This window comes from Mchenga conophoros, linkage group LG16 (genome assembly GCF_057382185.1).
Source record: "Mchenga conophoros isolate Kocher_MC1m ecotype Shallow Benthic linkage group LG16, M_conophoros_male_GT1.1, whole genome shotgun sequence".
NCBI classification, from domain to species: Eukaryota; Metazoa; Chordata; class Actinopteri; order Cichliformes; family Cichlidae; genus Mchenga; species Mchenga conophoros.
Window position 1 is genome coordinate 4,536,810 of NC_140541.1, and position 21,878 is coordinate 4,558,687.

Consider the following 21,878-nt stretch of genomic DNA (forward strand, 5'->3'; position numbering starts at 1 on the left):
ATGTTTTGGGATGATTTAGCATGCATCAAAACACTTCTCTGATTAGTGTTATTGGAGTTGGGTCTCCACTTACAATTCAGAGACCAAACATCAGTTTAAATAAAAGACATTATCGTATCTGAGGGAAATGTTGTTTGTTGTTTGAACAAGACGCTTGGTCAGAAAACACTCACTTTATCTAAGAAATTTAGTGTAACATCTGAGGAAGAACATACAGCACATACAGAACACCTGGGAAGTATTCACAGCGCTTCATTTAGTCCACATTTTTCATGTTAGGTCACTTCAAAATTTTAGACACAATCTTGTGCTCAGAGTTTGTTCCTGTGCTGCCGCGGTTAGTGCCCGTGCTATCTGTGCTGTCTTTCAGTCCATCTTTGGTAAGATCTCTCAATGTCAGTCGCTTCTGTCAGTGGTCATACTGTCCTTCCATGATGGTTCCTCTCCTTGTTCCTCCTCTTTCTTGGGTTTCTGCTGCTTGAGGTATTCACTAAGCACATGTCAGTTGTTTCCATCTTCCCGATGTACTTATGGATGTTCGTTGTTTCATCGGTGGTTGGCCTCCTTCCTTTCGCTTAGCATACATTGCCGTCTATCTCCTTCTTTGGCCAGCTGGGTATATATCCCAGCAGGGTATATATCCCAGCAGGGTATCTAATCACCGGCAGGGCATAGGTGTTGATTGCCCAGATCTTGTTTTTCCCATTCAGCTGCTCTTCAGGACTTGGCTGACCCTCTGCAGGTATTTGGTGGTTGCGGCCATCTCTTTTATATATATAAAGAGGATCCCAGATACCAACTACAGATCCCATTCTGTAGTTGGTATCTGTAGCCATTCTATTTGAACGAGTGGATTCAGACTTATGCAGAACAGAAGTGGGGAAAAAGCATCTCTTTTGGTAAATCCCACACTTGATGGCAACTTGTGCAATTGGCTTTAAGTCTGGCCTCCTTCCTTGTGCTCTTCCAATATTGCTCTATCTCCATCTCCAGCATTCCCTCTGTGTGGTCTCTAGTCTCCTTCTCCATGGAGGATACTGCTTCTTGTGGCTGTTCATCTTGTAGCCAAGCATCTGGACGAATCTTGCCATGATGTTGCCAATTCACTTGCTCACAGGAGATCATATCATTGTTAGGGTTTTCTCAGTTTTCTTTGTATTATTGCCAGCAGGCAATCGACCCAAGGCTCAGCCACCTCCATGGCCCTCACTTCATTGGAGATGTCACAACATTTGATAAGTACCATCTTCAGCTGCACACAACACAGGGTCAGAGGGTCGAGGCTACCATAAATGCTGATGTATCAAACCGCCTGTGAGACTCGGTTCATATCCACACCTTTTCTCATGATAACCTCCCCAAAGTGTGCAGCTTTGCTCTCAGGTCCAAAATTGAATTTCATTCTTAGCTGGGCTTGGATCTGCTGGCTTCCTGCCGAACAGTAACTCAAAGGGAGAAAATCCCATGGATGCCTGGTGAACCTCTCGCACTGAAAACAACAGAGGCTCTATCCAGTGATCCCAGTTGTGTTCATTCTTGTGAATGAACTTACGAATCATGGACCTTAAAGTCCTATTCAGTCGCTCCACTAAACCGTCGATCTAGGGTGGTAGACACTGGTCCGAACAGATTTAATGCCAGTTAATTTGTACAGTTCTTTTAGTGTGCGAGACAGGTTGTAGATGCATCCCCACACACTGACCCAATAGATTCTTAAACCCCGGCCAATCTGTCCCCAGAACTGAAGCCTTTACTCTATGTGTTTTGCCCTGAAACTGTATCTGCAGCCAGCGCCACTAGGGGATATTTGTGAATGTCTCCATGCACACACCTGACCTCCACCCACTCTGCGTCCAACAATGCCTGTGAAGCCCATTTCCACCAAAGCTTGGCATATATCCCCTGGGCACCTTACCGGAACACTGTGTGGCCCTCCTGGACCGGAGGAGGGTGTTGGAGCCCCTGCGACGCTGAACACCTGCTCCATGTCTATCAGTGGGCACACTCCCACCACAGGTGTCCCTGCCGCCCATAACCCCAACACCCCTGCCTTGGCATCGGTGCCGCCCTGCGTGGTGTTTGTCGCTGCCAGGTCCTGGGGAGGCAGATCGGGGAGAAAGGGGTTAGTGGGCTGTAGCTGCAGTGGCGGTTCTGCCAGGGCAGGGCTGGGGAGCCAGCCGGCCAGTGGGACGAGACCAGTTCCAGTGACCCTCTGCCTCCTCTGGCTGCATGGCCAGGTGGTCCTCCTCTTCCGGCTGGTGGCAGCAAAGCCACCGTGCTGTCTCCCAGGGGAGCCCTTCCACGAACTGCTCAAGGACCACCTGCCCTAACACCTGCGCTTCTCTCTTGGTCGCTCAGGTCGTAGCCACCTTGCCCCTGAGTCGTGTGGCCTCCGCTGTCGTGTAGCCCCATCCCAAAGGCCAATCTTCCACTGCCATCTGGCTTCTCCTGAACCACTGGCAATGTTCTTCTGGTGAGAGGCCTGCCCAGTCCAAGACATCCCTGGAGGTATCTGCAAAGCTCCCCTGACTAGCGCTAGGCTCAGAGCCCCCATCTGTGCCTCCCCCAAAAGCAGCAGCCCCCAGCACCCACTCCACCGCAGGAACGTCTGTCACACCGTGTTGACCCGCTGAACTGAAATATGGGTCACTGGTTTCCTGATCCTCCTAAAGTCCACAGTCATTTCCTTGTTCTTTGTTACTGCAAGTGATTCCACTCACTCCACATGACAAAGGAGTCCACCACAGGTTGGTGCATCATCTCACCAAACCCACTAATGCATCCATCCACCACATCAGAAAATCTTTGTAGATGGCAGGTCTCTGTACAGTGGCTGAAGTCCAAGGTGTAGAGCAGGGGTCTTGAACGCCAGTCCTCGAGGGCCGGTGTCCTGCAGGTTTTAGATGTGTCCTTGATCCAACACGGCTGATTTAAATGGCTAAACTACCTCCTCAAGTGTCTTGAAGTTCTCCAGAGGCCTGATAATGAACTAATCATTTGATTCAGGTGTGCTGACCCAGGGTGAGATCTAAAACCTGCAGGACACCGGCCCTCGAGGCCTGGAGTTCGACACCCCTGGTGTAGAGGGTGAACAGGGGATAGGGTAACGGGGGAGGACGGCCCCTTGTGGTGCCCCGGTGTTGTTGATCAACTTGTCAGACACATAGTGTGGTCTTTCTGCCAGGTAATCTATAATCCAGCGCATGAGACAGGCATGGCTGTTAGTTTATCACTCAGGAGGACTGGTCTGATGATGTTGAATGCACTGGAAAAGTACAAAAGAAAAAATGACCTTCACAGTGCTCACCTGCTGTTCCAAGTGGCATAGACATGATTGAGCAAGTAATGGAGTTCTGAACTCCGAGGTGGGGTTGGTAAGCAGATGTGGCCTGACCATAGGTCAGAGCTGATCGAGGATCAGCCTATCCAGGGTCTGCATGATGTCTTAAATTAACGCCACAGATCTGTAAACCTGCTGCGTGGCATCTTTGGTACAGGAACAAGCAATAACAGCTTCCACAGCACTGGGACCCTCTCCAGACTGATCGTAAACAGTTTATAAAAGACTCCACAAAGCTGGACAGGAGGTAGTCCAACTCCTGTTGGATTTCACATACAGTAATAATAATAATAATTGAGGGCACAGGTAGTTACTCTCTGAAAGCTGGGCAGGGCAACACAAGGTCCCTAGTGCCTAAACAGGATTTGCTTGTGGAAGGAAGAACAGGCTTAGCGTTGCCAGTGCTGTGAATGTCTCTGACCAAACGATCACAAACAGAATTCATAAGGTAAGGTCCGATATCCTCTACTGGGCTCCGCGCTCACTGCGCAGCACTTTGCCATAGAATACCAGAATTGGCAGGTCAGCCACTGGCAGGTTCACCCGGGCATATGTGACAGTGGTGACACGGTCTGCATGACTGGTTTGGTGGTAGGCCAGTAAAGATCAAAGATTTGATACCATTGACTGGACCCCTGACCAAAATCCAACAGAACACCCCTGGGACATATTGCTTCGATTCATCTGAAACATCTTCCTTTTAGCAGTTAACATTTTCCAGCAGGAACAAGAGCTTCATTTCTGCAGAGGAATCATTAAGCTGAGTCTTTTCAGGTCTATCATCATCACTCTCAAATGAACCTGCTAAACTTGTAGAATTGTTTGTAAAAGTCCAGGACACTATTTCCACAAATGATTTTAATGTACAACAGCAGTGACATGCAGTTTGAATAAATGTGTTAGCTACTGAAATATTTCTGCCTCAGACTGTACAGTTTAAATATGTCAGTTGTTGTGTCTCTGTGGTATTGTAATGCAAAACATGAAATTATAAAAAGCTCTAATAATATGCAGAGGAATAAACACGGTAGACCTTCACATATATTTGTTGTATCTCTGTTTGCTACATTCTTAAAATTAGCAGGGTAATACTGAAAATTCAGGAATTCAAAGTAGATAGCCGTCTCGCTTCAGGTGTAATAGGAAAGCAGTTAGCCTAAAGCAGCAGCTAGTTTCCTTTCAGTTTGAACCCTTTACCCAATTTGAAGAATTATAAAGGAGAGCAAGGACCCACTCCTATCTTACACCTCTCTTATTTTGTCTGTCCTTGACTGTCACCGTCCACTCACCTTCATCACAGTCTCAAACATGGGGAGGAGGACGAATTTGATGAAGCCAGTCTGGGCTGTTGACTTGGTGACCTTTTCTCTGTCCATGAACGGAGCCACAGGAAGTCCCTCAGCCTTCTCCCTGTCACTCTGAGCAGCACAAACACATATTTTCCATAAGCAGCTCACTTTTTTTGTCCTCCTACTAAAGTAAATGAGGCTAGACTTCAAGTGACTGCAGGTGTCTCATTGTTATTTATTAACCTTGTGTAGCATCACAGCTAACCAGAACTTTCTGTGTACAAATGAAACAGACTTTGGAATGCTGCCTGCTTGTATTCAAATGCTCCTTGACTGCTATACCTACCTGCATGAAGTACTCCTCCAGCAGGCAATCGACCCAAGGCTCAGCCACCTCCATGGGCCGCACTTCATTGGAGATGTCACAACATTTGATAAGTACCATCTTCAGCTGCAAACAACACAGGGTCAGAGGGTCAAGGCTACCATGAATGCTGATGTAGCTAAGTACATTTGCATATTTTTCAGTAATCTTTTCCATTGGACAGGCTGGGGAACGAACTAATCTTCTCTCTCTCTTCCAGTTTGCTCAGCAAAGTGAAGCAGGAGTTACCAATCACATTATTTTCATTTTACTGTCTGTCCTTGCAAGACTGATACTTTATTTACTAACTGTCCAGTTACTGAGTTTTCCACATTAATCTTTAATTCATGTGTTATAATTCATGTATTTGTTGGTTGAGATTAGCTGATCCTAACTGTAGGTGACAGCACCAAGATTTATTTATAAATGTGTCCTTACGCAGGCAACATGCTCCTTATTTGTGTAGTCAAAGTTGTCAACTTTCTGCTTGAAGGTTTTTAGGATCTCACTGTGGCGTGCCATGTCTGTGGCCAGGATCAATGTGATAGTTTCCTGATAAACAAGACAAAGGAAATAAATCATCAGTATAGACACGGAGAACTCAGTGTCTTATGCTATTTTCTGTAGATGTAGTTTAAGATAAAGAGCATGGTGTGAAATAGTCTTAATTAGTCATTTAAATCTAATTTTGAAACAGTTGGATGTAAAATGTGAATTAAAACAAAATGCAAATTGTAAATGTCATATTACCACAATCTAACATTCACACATATTCATAGATGCATCAGAGGACAACTTGGGGTTACTATTTTGCTCAAGAATATTTAGCATGCAGACTGGAGCAGCCAGGATTTAAACCACCGCCCTTCTTATTAGCACATACAGTAACCCGCACTACCCCCTGAGCTACAGTCACCCCAGCCACTAGGGACAGCCACAATGTCCATAGCACTGAGAAGCAAGTAGAAGGATGGCTGAAGAACACTGATAGATGTGGATTACATGGGAGTTTAAGGCCAACATGGCCTGTTCCCCAGGTTAATGTAGCCCATGACAGTGCATGCTGTCCCATTTACTGTACTGAAAGGAATGAAGTAAAAGATCAACAAGTACCTTAGCAGGTGGCTGGGAATCTAGATCTAGAGAACTACAACTACCCCTCTCACTGAAAGGTTGAGTGGAAAGAATATCAGGTTATCTTGACTTTCAGAGACTCAAGAGACATGAGGTCAGAGAAGCAGGGATAAAACCCAGATCGAACAAAGATGAAGGCCTTGTACATCACTGTCCCAAGCAGAAAGAGTCCTGAAGCACCTGTTAAATATTTTGTGCAGGGTCTCATCAAATAATAATATAATTATTTTTGCCATTGTAGTGCATGTATTAACCCAAACAATACTTCTGTTTCTGCAGCTGCACATAAGTACCTGTCGTATCTGTTTAAAGGCCTCAGGGTCAAAGTTGAAGAATATGTTGCAATCAGGCTGGGAGAAAATCTGGAAGGCCACAGCACAGTGGTGGTTCTCCAGAGGAGAAATATCATTGTAGCGAAGGGCCATCTCCGTTCTAGCGTTGATCTGATACCTGTGGAGGGAATTATGACAAAGAGGATCAATAAGAGGAGTGAGAGGCACAGGGACAAACGTGACAGGAGGAGAGAGACTGAAGACTGAGTTAATAGAAAATTGAAAACACAAAGAACTTCCTGTTTTAGTTTGAAAGGTAATTGTCTCATGTTCTATGGCTGTGTCCCAATTCAGGGTCTGCACGCTTGAAGTACGCATTTTAAGTGTGATTACGTCACCGCCACGCGACGACGGCTGTCCCAATTCAAAGTGTACTTCAAATGCATACTCCAAATGCGCCGTCGATTTCCCCAAATATCAAGCGTGGTCCGGTGCACGCTTCGTGGTCCCATATATCCCACAATTCATAGCGCGGCGGTGGGTGTGGATAATTTTGCCGCAAAATACGGCAGACGGGAGCAGCTGAAGAGTGAACTGTCAAAAGTAAGTACTGAATATGATGTCACTTATTTATGTGCGAATGTTTAATAACGAAGAACATTAAAACATTGCTGTTGGCCACATGTCGGCAAAGTTATGTGACATTAGTGATGTTTGTACTTTCAGCATTAACTGTACACACACACATATTTATATAAAAAAAAGAAAAAGAAAACACCCAGCTCGCCCCTGCGGGCGGTTTTATCTTTCAAACTCGGGTCCTCTACCAGAGGCCTGGGAGCTTGAGGGTCCTGCAGTATCTTAGCTGTTCCCAGGACTGCGCTCTTCTGGACAGAGATCTCCGATGTTGTTCCCGGGATCTGCTGGAGCCACTCGCCTAGCTTGGGAGTCACCGCACCTAGTGCTCCGATTACCACGGGGACCACCGTCACCTTCACCCTCCACATCCTCTCGAGCTCTTCTCTGAGCCCTTGGTTGTTTCGCCGTCATTGTGGATGTTGGGTATCAAAGAATCCATAGGTCCCGCATCCTATTCATGTAGCCCCTTCCGCCGGGGTTACTTGCGTAGTTGCATTCCAACAACGCCCTGTTTTCGTCTCTTGCCCACCGATGCCTTCTTGTTCCAGTAGCCCACTTTTCGCCAGGGTGCCCTGGTTCCTCAACACCTGACGCGGACCTTGTTGATCCGGGCGACGTCGAGCCGGCATGCCTTCATATTTATCTGTCTCGCTCATGTCTGCGGTAGGCTTGCTTAGCATAGGGGGTCTAGCCTTAGGACCCTAAGGTGCGTACTTATAGTACGCACCGTACGTAGTACACGTAGTGCGCGTACTTCAAGCGTGCAGACCCTGAATTGGGACACAGCCTATCCCATATGAAAAAGATATATATAAATCTTATAAAGTTTTTATCTGTCTTGTATGAAACTTGTATGAAAAGCATACAAGAGTGAAAACACATATAAGATCCCTTGAAAAATTATATAATGAAACTTGTATGTTTTGGATACTTACAAAAAATATATGAAAGTAATGAGAAAGTGGCCACTTTCATGAGTTAATCATATATGTTTTTACTATTTCTTTTCCATATGGGATGTCTCATTCCCTTCTCAGCTCTCTATCAGTGTGTAGACTTGTCTTTTACAAATTGTTTGTACACATACCTGTTATTCTTTTTTTCATCCTCTATCCTGTTACTACAATTATTTGTGCTATTTTGATGTAGTTTTTTTTTTTTTTTTAATATTTCTATCCCTTTGACTTATCCTCTCAGTTTAATACTGCACCTCTGTTTGTCCTATTGAATTGATCTGTTGTTTGTGTAACCGGCATGACTCCAGTGTCTGCATGTATTTGCTCCATGTGATCAAGAATAGAACGGGCAAAAAAGAAGACAGATGACACAGAGAAGCACCATCTATTGCTGCATTTCTGTGTCTTTTCTTACATGTTGTTGAATCCAGGATGATCGAGGTCATGACACACAGCAGCTGTCATGAGAGCCAGAATCTCCATCTGAGTAAACTTCTCCTAAAACATAATATAAACATTGGTTTTATTTTTTTTTAAAAAGTAAAACACCAAAAAGCTTTATTACTGGGGAAAAAGGTGTACATAATCCAAAAATAAAATTCTTAAGGGCAAGGGAGGGCTGACACACACACACACACACACACATATATATATATATATATATATATATATATATATATATATATATAGTTAGTTACACTGCAGTAGGTCTAAGCTGCTGGGTCTATTTACAGACCACTCTGTGTTTAATTAATAATTATTAATCTCTGGCTTCCACAGCCTCCCTGAGCCTGGTTCTGCCAGAGGTTTCTTCCTGTTAAAAGGAAGTTTTTCCTTCCCCTGTCACCAAAGCACTTACTCATAGGGGCTCATATGATTGTTGGGGCAACTGTTGCTGCGATTTGGCGCTATAAAAATAAAATGCAACTGAACTTAACTGAATTAGATAACTGCAATATAACCATAATACCATAACAAAAAGACAACATGTCGAGATTTCAGAATACAAAGCTATAAAACAAATATAAACAAAATCAGAGAACCTCTAAATATCCCCAAACTCTAAATCCTGGGTCAACGACCCAAGGGCCATGACGGGTACAGCGGAAGAAAACTCGTGGTAAAGTCTCTGAGAATCACATTACCTGAAGGCTGCAGAGGCAGATCATGCTGTACATCATCTGGGTGACACAGAAACAGTGGCGGAAGTTGTGGTAGGGGTTATTCCTGTAGTTGTCATGGATACACAGCTACAGTGAGAGAGAAAGCAGCAGTTTCATCACAGAAATTCCCTAAACATAAATATTAGCTTTTGGAAATTATTTCTTTATTTTCTGTTCAGGTAAGGTTTATTTTATAGAAAAAAGGTAGAGCCAACTGTACGGGGTCAAGGTCTCACCAGCCATCTTTTCAGTGTGATGGGATTTATATTAAAGTCTCTGACCAAGCCCAGGTCATGGTACATATGTTCCAGACAGCTCAGCATCTGGACAGCAAAGGAGTTTGTTAGTGCAGAGTATAGGATGTTATTTTTGGCTTATTCTTAAAATTCAACAGATGTTACTGTCCTTTAACAATTTTAACATAAAACTAAGTATAAATATATAATTATGTATAATTATATAGTCATTTATATTATTATTATTATTATTTTTTAAATGAAGTGCATTTGTTTATGTTTTGGATATAATATTATTATTATTATTATTATTATTATTATTATTATTATTATTATTATTATTATTATTATTATTATTATGTTTTCAGGCATAGGAAAGAATTTTGATCTCAAGTTTTACCATAAAATCTTCTGCTTTGGACCTGATCCAGGGATGTTTACTGTCCTAGCATAACTGACTAAACTTCTGTAAAGCAGGTTACATTGTTGGAAACATAGGGAACATCACAATCAAAATGGGAACAAGAAAGATTTATTAAACTGCTCATCCCAAGTAAGGCACAGTTCTAGTCAGGTGGTGATAACTCTGTGGACTTCTCTTTAAGTGATAATGTCCGTCTACTTTCTTACTTTAAGCCATGACTCAAAAACAAGTGCTAACTAGTTAACAGTCAGAAAACTGTTAAAATCACATTCACTGGCTAATCACCCGTCATTGATAAATAAAATAATCAATGTATTAATCTCACCTCATTGGGCTCCCACTGCCAAGCATCAAACGTAGGCAATGTAAGAGCTTCCATTGTCTCCTTAGACAGATGGCACTTGACACACACACAAAGGACAACAGGACACACAGGAGTCACAAAGAGAAGAAGAGAGGAGAGACACATATTGTGGGTGATGTGGGTTCACTGCCTCCACAGGTCTGCTGTGACAGCATGCACTGCAGGCAGCTGATTTGCAGTTAACCCTGTTTACATCTATCTGGCTTGGGGTGCATAGTAAGTAAGCATGGATCATAAATACGATCCACACTCATTATACTCTTTACACATTCAAACTAAGAGACAGCGACTCTATCCTGATCAGTGTTAATAAAGGTGGCCAATCTCTGAAAATTAGACACATTAAATTTTGTCTTGACAAATTTCATCTCCATTTGTGGATTTGTGATTTGAGCACTGTGGAGGTGTGACGGACATAAAATGGAGTAAAAGCCTTACTTTGGGGTCAGAGGGAATGCAAGGACTCCGCTTCTTGTTGTCATCCAAAAAATTACTGAAAAGGAAAAAAAACATCACAACAGTTTATGTCTGTAATATTAATCATAATACAAAAGACCATTTTATTAGCATAACCTTCATCATTTACATGAACTCCTAATTATTTCTGTTAGTGTTGCTGCTCCATGACATTAAGTCAGAGGGACAGCTCTGTCACGGTTCTGGGTCATGTTGACCCAGCTTTCTGTTTTTCATGCTTTGGTGTTTTTCTAGATTATGATTTATGATTTGATTTATCAGTGATACTGTTTTGATTATGATGATTATTTAGTAGGCTTTGGTCAGTGTCAAGTCTGTCTCTCTCTGTCTAGTCCGTGTCTTAGTAAAGTGTGTTTTGTTTCCTGTTTTACTTTGAAGGTTCTTGTTCCTGTCTGATGTCAGTGTTCCAGCTTTGCTCTCCCTGTCTCGTTAGGTCTTATTTCTCCCAGCTCTGTCCCCCTTCTGTCTCTAATTCCTTGATGACCCCCTCAGTGTATTTAAGCCCAGTGTGTCTTTGTGTCAGCGTTGCGTCGTTAATGTCTGTTCACCTTCACTTGCTCTGTGTTCATGATTTCCAGTCCTCCTGCATCTCAGTTTAGAGTTTTGTTTGCTTTTGTGAGTTTTTTTATCTTGATGTTTTGTTCCAGCAATAAAGCTGCATTTTCAGTTGAAACCTCGTTTCCTAAGAATCCTGCATTTTGGGTCCACCACCTGCCTGCCACACAGCCGACCATGACAAGCTCAGGTTGAGCAAATTGGATATTAAGCAAAAGAGGCAAGTTTGGATGGTTTGTCCTGAAGGAGGACATGCAGATGATTGGTGTGACCATGGAGGATGCCAGGGATCGGGTAGGGAGAAGGAAAATGATCCACTGTGTTGACCTCTGAAGAAAGCAGCTAAAAGAAGAACTGTTGCTGCTACATGTACTACTATTAAGGTTAAATTAGCCAAACAAATTACAAATAGTAGTTGACTGATTTTATAATGACTGATTAATTTTTTTTAATTGTTCCAATAGTGCATTAACTATCACCATCACTGGGCTTAGCACACTAATACTAATGTGTCATCTCAAAGGAGCAGAGAATTCATTGTGTTGCTGTTACCTGTTGTTTCTGGATGCGATCTCCTCACGGAGCTTCTTGATGTCATTGCGACACTTCTCAATCTCCATCACCTTCATCCCCTCCACTGCAGACAGAGTTATTCGTTAAAACCATGCCAGACCTGTAAAGTTAGCATTTGCAAGGTATTGTGTACAACACTTAACTTCAGTGACCATTCTTGCTATGAAGGATTGCAGCAACATGCTCAGTCTATGCTATAGTTTACACTGACCTTTATTCATATGAGGGAGCACGAGCAAAGGAAGAGCATTTCTGAAATAACTGTATCGCTCTCTTTATAACAAACTGAGGTTATTGTACTCGGCCCTGAAAAGCTTAGAAATATGGTATCTAACCAGATTCTTCCTCTGGATGGCATTACCTTGGCCTCCAGTAACACTGTGAGGAACCTTGGAGTCATTTTTGACCAGGACATGTCCTTCAACGCACATATTAAACAAATATGTAAGACTGCTTTCTTCCATTTGCGCAACATCTCTAAAGTTAGAAATATCCTGTCTCAGAGTGACGCTGAAAAACTAGTTCATGCATTTATTACTTCCAGGCTGGACTACTGTAATTCATTATTATCAGGAAGTCCTAAAAACTCCCTGAAAAGCCTTCAGCTAATCCAAAATGCTGCAGCAAGAGTCCTGACAGGGACTAGAAAGAGAGAGCAGATTTCTCCTGTTTTGGCTTCCCTTCATTGGCTTCCTGTTAAATCCAGAATTGAATTCAAAATCCTGCTCCTCACATACAAGGTCTTAAATAATCAGGCCCCATCTTATCTCAATGACCTTGTAGTACCATATCAGCCTATTAGAGCACTTCGCTCTCGCTCTGCAGGCCTACTTGTTGTTCCTAGAGTATTTAAAAGTAGAATGGGAGGCAGAGCCTTCAGTTTTCAGGCCCCTCTTCTGTGGAACCAGCTTCCAGTTTGGATTCAGGAGACAGACACTATCTCTACTTTCAAGATTAGGCTTCAAACTTTCCTTTTTGCTAAAGCATATAGTTAGGGCTGGACCAGGTGACCCTGAATCCTCCCTTAGTTATGCTGCAATAGGTGTAGGCTGCCGGGGGATTCCCATGATGCATTGAGTTTTTCCTTTCCAGTCACCTTTCTCACTCACTATGTGTTAACAGACCTCTCTGCATTGAATCATATCTGTTATTAACCTCTGTCTCTCTTCCACAGCATGTCTTTATCCTGTCTTCCTTCTCTCACCCCAACCAATCACAGCAGATGGCCCCGCCCCTCCCTGAGCCTGGTTCTGCCGGAGGTTTCTTCCTGTTAAAAGGGAGTTTTTCCTTCCCACTGTTGCCAAAGTGCTTGCTCATAGGGGGTCATGTGATTGTTGGGTTTTTCTATGAAGCGCCTTGAGGCGACTTATGTTGTGATTTAGCGCTATATAAATAAAATTGAATTGAATTGAATTGAATAGAGACAGAGCACTTGCAGAGGATGCACTCTCATATCTTTCATGGAGAAATCTTGAGTTGTGTTTTGCCAAAGTGTGATGTTGAGAGGTCATCACAGTCAGGATTTAATGAGGTTTGAACAGCTGTGTTTAAAGCCATAATTCATGGTGTGCTCTTGATGCCCTGCTGAGTTGTTCTGCTGCTGTTGCATCAAAAACTGGCAAAAACCTTCACTTTGTTCTGAACACATGATTACATCACTAAGATGCCCTCACAGTGCAGAAATCATGCATCACAGAGTTAGTGAGCTTCATTAGCTGCTCTGAATAACTACTTTAGCTTTATTTGCAATACAACAGAAAAAATGTGTTTCTACCACTTTGATCATCTTGGATTCAGAAAACAGACACAGTCTTTACTTTTAAACTTTACTTTTTAAGTTTCAAATGTACTTTTTTTGAAAAGCTTACAAGCTTACTGGATCACGCAATCTTGAACCCTGTTCTAGTTATGCTTTTATGGTTTTTTTCTTTGGTGTTTTTTGCATGCTATGCTAATAAGTCATGTGGAACTTTATGGTGGTACCTTAATATAAAGTGTTAACACACAGTTAATAAAACAGGTGTGATAACTACATTTCCTGATTTACTACTATTTTGTATGTTTGTTGCACTTAAATGTTTAGATTATCAAACAAATGTAAATATCAAAGATAGCACAAATAAACACAAAATGCACGTTTGTTATCGGGAGATTATAGCCTATAATTATAGCCTTGCTTGAATCACTGCAATCATTGCTAAACAACGACAGAATAAATGTTCCTGCTGGTAATTACTTTAACAATAAACTCCTATATTATAAAAGATAAAAGAATAAGAAAAGTAAGACGATCACAACATTCATTGATCATATTGCATAACTTTGTATTGCCTGCCAAGACGCCATCAGACAAGCTGGTCAAACTAAGTCTAGCAGCACGGTGAACAATTCGGCAGCCTCAGAAGTGCAAAGTTCCCGCTTGCACTTAATAAAATGGTAGAAGCTTGCTAGAGGAAATGGCATTGGTGCATGACCTTACATTGGATGTTGTGTAAGTATAAAATGACAGCACACACTTTTATACTCTGAACAGGTCAATGTTCAATAGACTCTAATGATCTCACAAAGTTAACTGCCTCCCAAGGTGGGTTAGCAGACCACACACACAGTGGGGCATCAACTTATCTAATCACAGTATCATTAACTGTAGAGGAACACAACTTCAGACAAAATGCATTGAAGGTGCTCGGTTACCTGTACGCTAATGTGCATGAATAAGGCTGAGCATTACAGTAATCTAATGGTGAAGTCTTTTCTATAGTTTTATACCTCTATTGCAGAAAGTTGAATTTCAGAAAATCTAACTACATAATTTGACACAACACCATGATCTGATAAATCTCCATACAGAAAGAGGTTCATGTCAAACCTGTTTTTAGCCACAGAATTCCAGAGAATTGCTATGACATTTGAGAAAACAGTTCATTTTGCAAAACAATCTTTTAGGGCATAGGTGTCAAACTCTGGCCCGCGGGCCAAATTTGGCCCGCAGCCTAATTACATTTGGCCCGCGAAGCCATACCAAATTATTATTAGAGCTGGCCTACTGGTATTATACAGCTAATGTATATATTGTTTAGTATTAAGCTTTGCTTGTTCTATATTCAGTTTTTCAGCAAAACGTGTTTGAGTCAATAAGAAAAGATTCATTCTTATATCTGGAGGAATAAATATATTTCAATAAATATTAATGTTAGCCCGCGACTTTGTTCCAGTTTTGAATTTTGGCCCACTGTGTATTTGAGTTTGACACCCCTGTTTTAGGGGGAAAATAAAAATGAAAAACGTATAAAAACCTGGTTGCATAAATATGCACTCTTAAACTAATGCTAATAATGTGTTTTTGCAAAAGGCTGTCAGTAACAAAGTGCCTAAATAAATAATTTCAAATTGTTTCTTTGCTCAATTGTCTTGGGAGAAATTCCCTTGAGAAACAGACGAGAGATGAGAAACTGCAAGTCCTGTGGAGTCGCATTAATAAGCTAAACTCGTTTCTGCTTAATATTTATTTAGTAAATAGACATACTGTAGGTGTAGTAATAACATCAACATTTTATTAGTATTTAATCAACATTCGCCAAAAGAGTTGTGAGAAACGAGCATATTTTTGCAACATTTCAAAGACTACTTTATAGAAAATGCTATAGTCATGTTACTTGTAGTTTATTTACTTCATGTGTTTTCAGGGTTTTTTTCTTGGTTAGTAAGAGAAATCTAGCCTGTTTTTGAGCTTGGACAATAGTGTATTAAAGCCATGTTCAGTATCTGAGGTGGAAATGCAAAGCGTGTCACATGAACAATGAGTAAGCTTCCACATCTTTCATTCTTCCATGTTGTTTTTAACATTTTTTCCAGGCCAGTCCTCCTCACAGCTGTCTGCTAGCCTCTGTCACCATTTTCTGCCCCTACAAAATGTAGGGGTAGGACTGTGATTCGTTTCTCTTGCCCAATTATTTTTTTTCTTTCAGTTACAGATGCCTTCTGTGTGTTATGACTTGCCTGGGGAGGGGCACATTTTCAGATTCTTCTTTTTTTTCTCTGAGCATATTAGAGGGACAGTAAACACTTTAATAATCTCGTAACAGAGAATGACATGACAACTCCATCAATGGAGGTGTAAATCTCAGTAAAAAGTGTAGCCTCATGAGCAACTTTTCCAGCTCCATATCAATTAGGTTCTGATATTTCTCTGTGTGTTTAGTCTCATAATGGTGATTCAAATCATAATCATTAAACACAACAATCTGCTCTCCACAAACCAGATGTGGGCTTCTAAATAAATAGAAGTCCATATCTGGTTAAAAATAGAGTACAAAATAATGAAGGTCAAAACATAGACACCAAAAACTTTCACACTTTAATGGAAACCATGGAACTTGGAGGAACACACAAGGCACACAGCAAGAAGAAGGATGTGACAGAACAGAGGCAAATGGAGGTCATCAATACACAAGAGGAGGGCAGAGTGAAGACAACTGGGAACTACAGCTGAACTCAGTCTAACTAATGAGACAAGGAGACAATAGCTCACAAGAGGACCTATCAAAATAAAACAGGAAGTAATAATCCCTGGCACCAGGACTAAAACATACTAACCTGACAGAACTAAACAGTGAGCACAGAGACAGGGTGCTAGCTAACCAAAGCACAGGGACATAGGGACACAACAATGGGGACAGAAAGGGATACAATCACAGAGACAAGACTAAGATGGACTACACAAAAACAGAAACTAAGATCATCTTCAGAAGAGCACAGAAAACAAAACTAGGGAACAATCTAAAACTCCAAAGTACAAGATATAGAAATAGATCATAAATCATCTCAAATCCTAAAAGAAACCAAATCATGAGACCACAACATAAATTGAAAATTCTGGGACAAAGACCCAGAACCATGACGGTGTGCTGAACACTGGGGGAGTCAAGGTCTCTGTCTAGATAAATAAATAAATAAATCTGGGTAAATTTCCAGATGATTAAACATGCAACTATTTTGCTGATAATAACTGAAATGAGTAAAGAAAACCAACAGCCTATTTATACAAGATAATTCATAATTTTATTGGGGGGGCTATATTGGTTGGGTCTGATTATTGCGGGGGTCACAACCCCCCTAACTCCCCTGGAAATTACGCCCCTGTGGATCCATGAATAGATTTATCAGAACCTGTCTCAGTGGATGAGTGACTGAGAAGACGTCATTCTTTAGGAGTGGAAACATCGAGAAAAAAAACGACGGAGCCTTAAACAGGGATTAAGAAGTGAATATAAAATATGTACACTTACAAAATAGTAAGTGTCTACAGCCTTTTGTCACGGTGGAGGCTCAGTTATGGTTTGATTTAATATCTCAGAGGTGTTTTACTGGATTTAGTTTGTCAAGTGTGAGTGCCAGCCAGCGGTGTTAGGGCCTTCATCTTCCATGACCTAAAGCATGTTCTTGGCCCGTGATGTAAAGTGACTTTGACATTCCTGTGCTAGAGTAACTGCCTGTCTCCTGGAATTCCCTCCATGCTGTTGAGACTGTGCTGGGAAAGATGCAGCAAATTTTCTGATAATGGCATGTTTTGATATCTGCTTGAGGCTGTGCTGGCAGACATAAACAAAAATACTTTGAAAGACACAGCAAACCTTCTGGTAATCAGAAAGAATCAGAGTCAGAATCAGAGTTGTGTTTATTGGCCAAGTATATGTGCAGACACATACAAGGAATTTGGTTCCGGTAGATGGTGACTGTTTTGCTCTGTGATCCTGGAGGAGTTGGGCTACCAGACTATACAGATGTCCAAGGTTTGCTCTGAAGTATTGCACTCGTCTTGTGCTGGGGTGATGTGTGTGTGTGTGTGTTCAGTACCGCGACGGCTTGTCAAAAGAAGCTGGTCCTGGTTTGGATGAATGTGCAGCATCTCCTAGAGGGCTGCAGTTTGAACAGGTGAGATGCAGGATGAGTGGAGCGTTAGACGGTCTTCTTACAAATGCTATTTCTTCTGTGCACTGTGAAGTATTGCAGACACTGCTGTGCCTTCCTGATTATGGAGGAGGTGTTTACAGTCCAGGAGAGGTTGGAAGAGATCACGGTGCCCAGGAATGTGAAATCCTGGAGTCTCTCCACAGGGTCATCATTTATGTAGAGGTAAAGGTGGTCTGCTCTGTGTCTTCTGAAGTCCAGGATCATCTCCTGTGTCATTGTGGTGTTCACTGTCTACTCAACATAATGCAGACAGATTCATTACATCGTCTCTGTGGCAGAGTCATCATCATCACCTGCAAACTTCCCTATGGTCTTGCTGGTGTAAGCAGGTCTGCAGACAGAGGTGTAGAGGCTGTAGAGCCATAGGCTCAACATACACCTTTGTGGGGAGCCAGTGCTCAGCAGAGGAAAGGTGTGGACTGAGTTTGGAAGGTTGCTAAAGAACCAAGAGCAAGTGGGAGGGGGGAATCCCAGTTCAGACAGTTTCCTGACCAGGATGTCAAGGCATGAGACAGTTCTTCTGCATGGGTCTGCCCTCTGAAGTAGGTGATATGCTAGATGCCCTGCCACACCTGCCGAGAGGGCGAGAAGGTCCTCAGTTCAACTCCACCATCTGGCCGGGGCCTTTCTCTGTGGCGTTGGCATGTTCTCCCCGTTTTGTTTTCTCTGGGTACAGTCCAAATGCAGGTAGTGAGATTAGGTTAACTGGTGATTCTAAAGTGTGTCTCTCTCTATGTGTTAGCCCTGTGTGAGGTTGGTGACCTGTTCAGGGTGTACCTTGCCTCTTGTACTATAGTAGCTGCAATAGGCTCCAGCCTACCTCTGTTCCCATCCCAAGAAGCTGATCTCAGTGTCCCATTTGTTTAACTTCATCTCTGTCGCTGAAGACGTCTGTGGAAAATTAACTGGAACCACACTGGTCAGGACTTCCTCCCAGAACAGACAACAAATCGATCATCACTGTCTTCCTGTTCCAACATATTTTCCAGGTCAGAAAGTCTCGTTATTTGCTAAACACATTCCTCTCCGCACTCAGTCAAGGGAACTGTCTCCCAGTTTCACTGGTTTCAGTCAGTCATAAATCCCGTCACATGCATCTCAAATTACCCAGAAATATGAACATTTGTAAGTCTTGCAATGTATCGAGGGTTAAACCAGTCTGTTCCAGCCGTCTGTGACCTCTGGCCACTACCTGCCTACTCTGTGATGAGGTTACTGGATGTTTGGCCTGTCTCGTGGACTGGGAGGGGTATAGTCCAGAAGAGAGATCCTGGGTGCCTCGGCCATTCAATTGAATTTATATAGCACCAAATGACAAGAGTGCTGCAAAACACTTTATATTATAAGACAGAGAACCAACAATAATAGAGAGAAAGCCCAAACAATCATATGACCCCCTTTAAGCAAGCACAGTGAAAAGGAACAACTTCCTTTTAACAGGAAGAACCCTTCAGCAGAACCTGTTGGAGGTTTGTCTCCCAAATCCAAAATGGGGCTATAAACACATAATGTGTCACTTTCTATGTGACATATATGATCATTGACTTTTTGGTGAGTTGGCTATAAGTCACGAGGATAGTGATGACTAATCAAACACTGCATTCCTTTTTCAAATGTGTCTTTTATATCCAAGATTAACAGCTGATGACGGAAGACAGTAAATGTGACTGTAGAGTGGTGGGAACGAACTTACGCTCTACTCTCTTTTCCAACATTGTGAGACGGTTGGTGACCTCAGTCTTCAGCTTGTTGATTTTGAATGCCCTGCAGACACATGGAAGTAGGTGGGAAATAGGAAATGGAGAAGTTGTTAATGAAAATGGAAAGGCCACCATCTGGGACTCTAAACCAAACAATCAAAATCAAATCAACAATTAACAGCTTCTAAAAAAGTCACTAATTAAAGGTGAAAATCTGCCACCATCCTGGCTCATTTGACCCAGCGCTTTGCTTTTTAATCTATTTTGATATTTATGTTTAAGTTCATGCAGTTATCTTTATCTCATCTATTTTGCCTAGTTTGCCCAGTTATAGTTTATTTTCTATTAGATTCCTCTTGTGTCTTCGGCCCTTGTGTTTATGTCCTTGTCTCCCGTCTTCTCCTCTTGTTTACATGTTTTCCCTCAAGTCCCTTTCCATCCATCGTGTGTGTGTTTCCGCACCCATCATGTTCAGTTTGTGCGTGCTTATGTCTATGTCTCATCTCCAGTTCCCTTTTTCCTCTGTGTGTATTTATAATGTGCGTATTCCTCGTCAGTTTGTTATGTTAAGTCTGTGTGTCTTAGACTGTCATGTGTCATGTGTTCATCTTTCCTCTTTTATTTTGAAGAGGTCTGGTGTCCCATGTTCATTGTGTTTAGTTCTACTTCCCCTGTGGCATCATTATGTTCATTCCACCCAGCTGTTTCCACATGTGTTTGCCCTGATCACATCCTGTGTGTCCTTGAGTCTGCATTTATTCCTTGACTGATTGTCTGCTATCCTGCTATGCTCACGCCATGTTTTCCAGGATTTCATGTACTTATGCCAAGTCTTCACGGTTCATGTTTTCATATTCACTTTCAGGGTTTCTTATGTTTATCCTTAGTTCACCCAGTTTAATGTAGTGTTTAGTTTTGCTTTCGGCTCTTGTTTTGTACAGTTAAAACCAGCCTGTAATAAAACGGCTCGCTTTCAGTTAATATTAAGCTTATTTCCATGCTTTGTATTGTTTGCTTTTGTGTCCCCTATTCTCCACTCCACACAGTCTCCTCACTGAGACAAAGTCTCCCTTTCAACCTGAAATTACACTGTGGTGTCATGAGGACAAATAATTGTGTCATGGTCCAAATACTGATACCGAACTGCACATTCCTGCACTGCTCTACTCCATATATTTACTTCTAATGTCTACAGTAAGTATATCTTCAAAGATTAAGGTGCTTCAAGATTTGGCATGACTGCTCCAGCTTGACAGTTCATAAAGGAGCGAGGGAGCTCATGGAGAAGCTTAATGATCAATGAACAGTTATGTTTACACATAGTTTTTGTCTTAGTAAGAGCAAGAGTATTTATATTCTTGTGAACGTGTTCACATTAATCCATATCCGTTGTTTATTCATTTTTGGCCTGTCGCTGTATTTTAACTCTTTCAGGTGCCCGTCTTCATACCTCATCTGTCATAAGGAAGCACATGCAGAATGCTACATAGATACATAAACATGTTATTGTATTAAAAATGTGACAGTAAGTCAAATAATGTTAAATATTCTTCTGCTCGTCTTAAAACACAGCAGGTGCAAATTCACTGCTCACAGCAAATTTATTTTCAGACATGAAGATCCTTTATTTCAGCTTCAGACTTTGACAAACCACCAAAGCTCTGCTCTACTGCAGAATTACAGCACTAACAACACTGCGTAAATGTTTCATTGGCTTGAAAATGACATGAGAGCAAAAGCAGCAGAATCATCTGTGGAACAACAAGTGAAAGTTCAAAGAGGCAGATACGGATGAAGAGATACGACGACAACAACAGATAACTAGCAGTAACATTAACAAGTTGCAGCTGCTGTTAACTCGAGGTGGGGTTATAGCCTCGTTGAATTAATACAAAGTGAAGAACATGAAAGAAAAGCCACAGCAGTTATAAAACCGACATTTTCATCATTCTGTTTCAGGTTTTAGAGATACAAGGTTTTCTGTTTTCTGGACAATGCTCTACAAAACCCCCAAGCCAAGCTAATTGAAAGAAGGAATATAAAAGACGGTGTTAGAACAGAGTGTAAAGAAACCATTTACAGTAAATTTAGACTGAAACATGCGCACTCACCTATCTGCTTACTTTGAAAACTGCTCTGCTGCTCGCGTCAGTACATTCTGAAAGAGTTCCTCTTTATCTGAAGAGAGAGTAGGCATGGAGCGGTGTTACGTACTACCCCCTCCCACCCCAGCCCCCCCCACACACACACACAGACTGAGGGCTTAGTGTAAACAACTTCAGTCCACTCAGGGAGAATATTTCATTGTGAATACAAAATGCAGCGAGAAGAGCTGTGCATGAATATTTAGGATAAATACACACTCTCTCTTTGCGTCATACAGGCACGAACACACAGAGATTGTGTAAACCAGTCACAG

General features: G+C 42.0%; 1 protein-coding gene across 3 annotated transcripts in view; it reads right to left on the minus strand.

Annotated features, from left to right (window-relative positions):
* pde9aa (phosphodiesterase 9aa) overlaps nucleotides 1–21,656 on the minus strand; it is a 23,134-nt gene extending 1,478 nt beyond the window's left edge. For 2 of the 3 annotated variants that reach the window (XR_014888925.1, XM_085249165.1), the window contains exons 1-12: nucleotides 21,571–21,654; nucleotides 19,453–19,523; nucleotides 11,766–11,850; nucleotides 10,620–10,674; nucleotides 10,143–10,217; nucleotides 9,394–9,480; nucleotides 9,140–9,244; nucleotides 8,410–8,492; nucleotides 6,421–6,577; nucleotides 5,432–5,545; nucleotides 4,976–5,080; nucleotides 4,630–4,758 (exon numbers count right to left, since the gene is read on the minus strand). Coding sequence is in view for 2 of the 3 variants with exons in the window: in XM_085249165.1 (XP_085105291.1) it covers nucleotides 4,630–4,758; nucleotides 4,976–5,080; nucleotides 5,432–5,545; nucleotides 6,421–6,577; nucleotides 8,410–8,492; nucleotides 9,140–9,244; nucleotides 9,394–9,480; nucleotides 10,143–10,217; nucleotides 10,620–10,674; nucleotides 11,766–11,850; nucleotides 19,453–19,474 (1,017 nt within the window). In the remaining variant the exon portion in view is untranslated. Of the gene's footprint in view, nucleotides 1–4,629; nucleotides 4,759–4,975; nucleotides 5,081–5,431; nucleotides 5,546–6,420; nucleotides 6,578–8,409; nucleotides 8,493–9,139; nucleotides 9,245–9,393; nucleotides 9,481–10,142; nucleotides 10,218–10,619; nucleotides 10,675–11,765; nucleotides 11,851–19,452; nucleotides 19,524–21,570 lie in introns of all 3 variants that reach the window. The other variant, XM_085249166.1, reaches the window with a different exon arrangement.
* Between the last annotated feature and the right edge of the window lie 222 nt (nucleotides 21,657–21,878).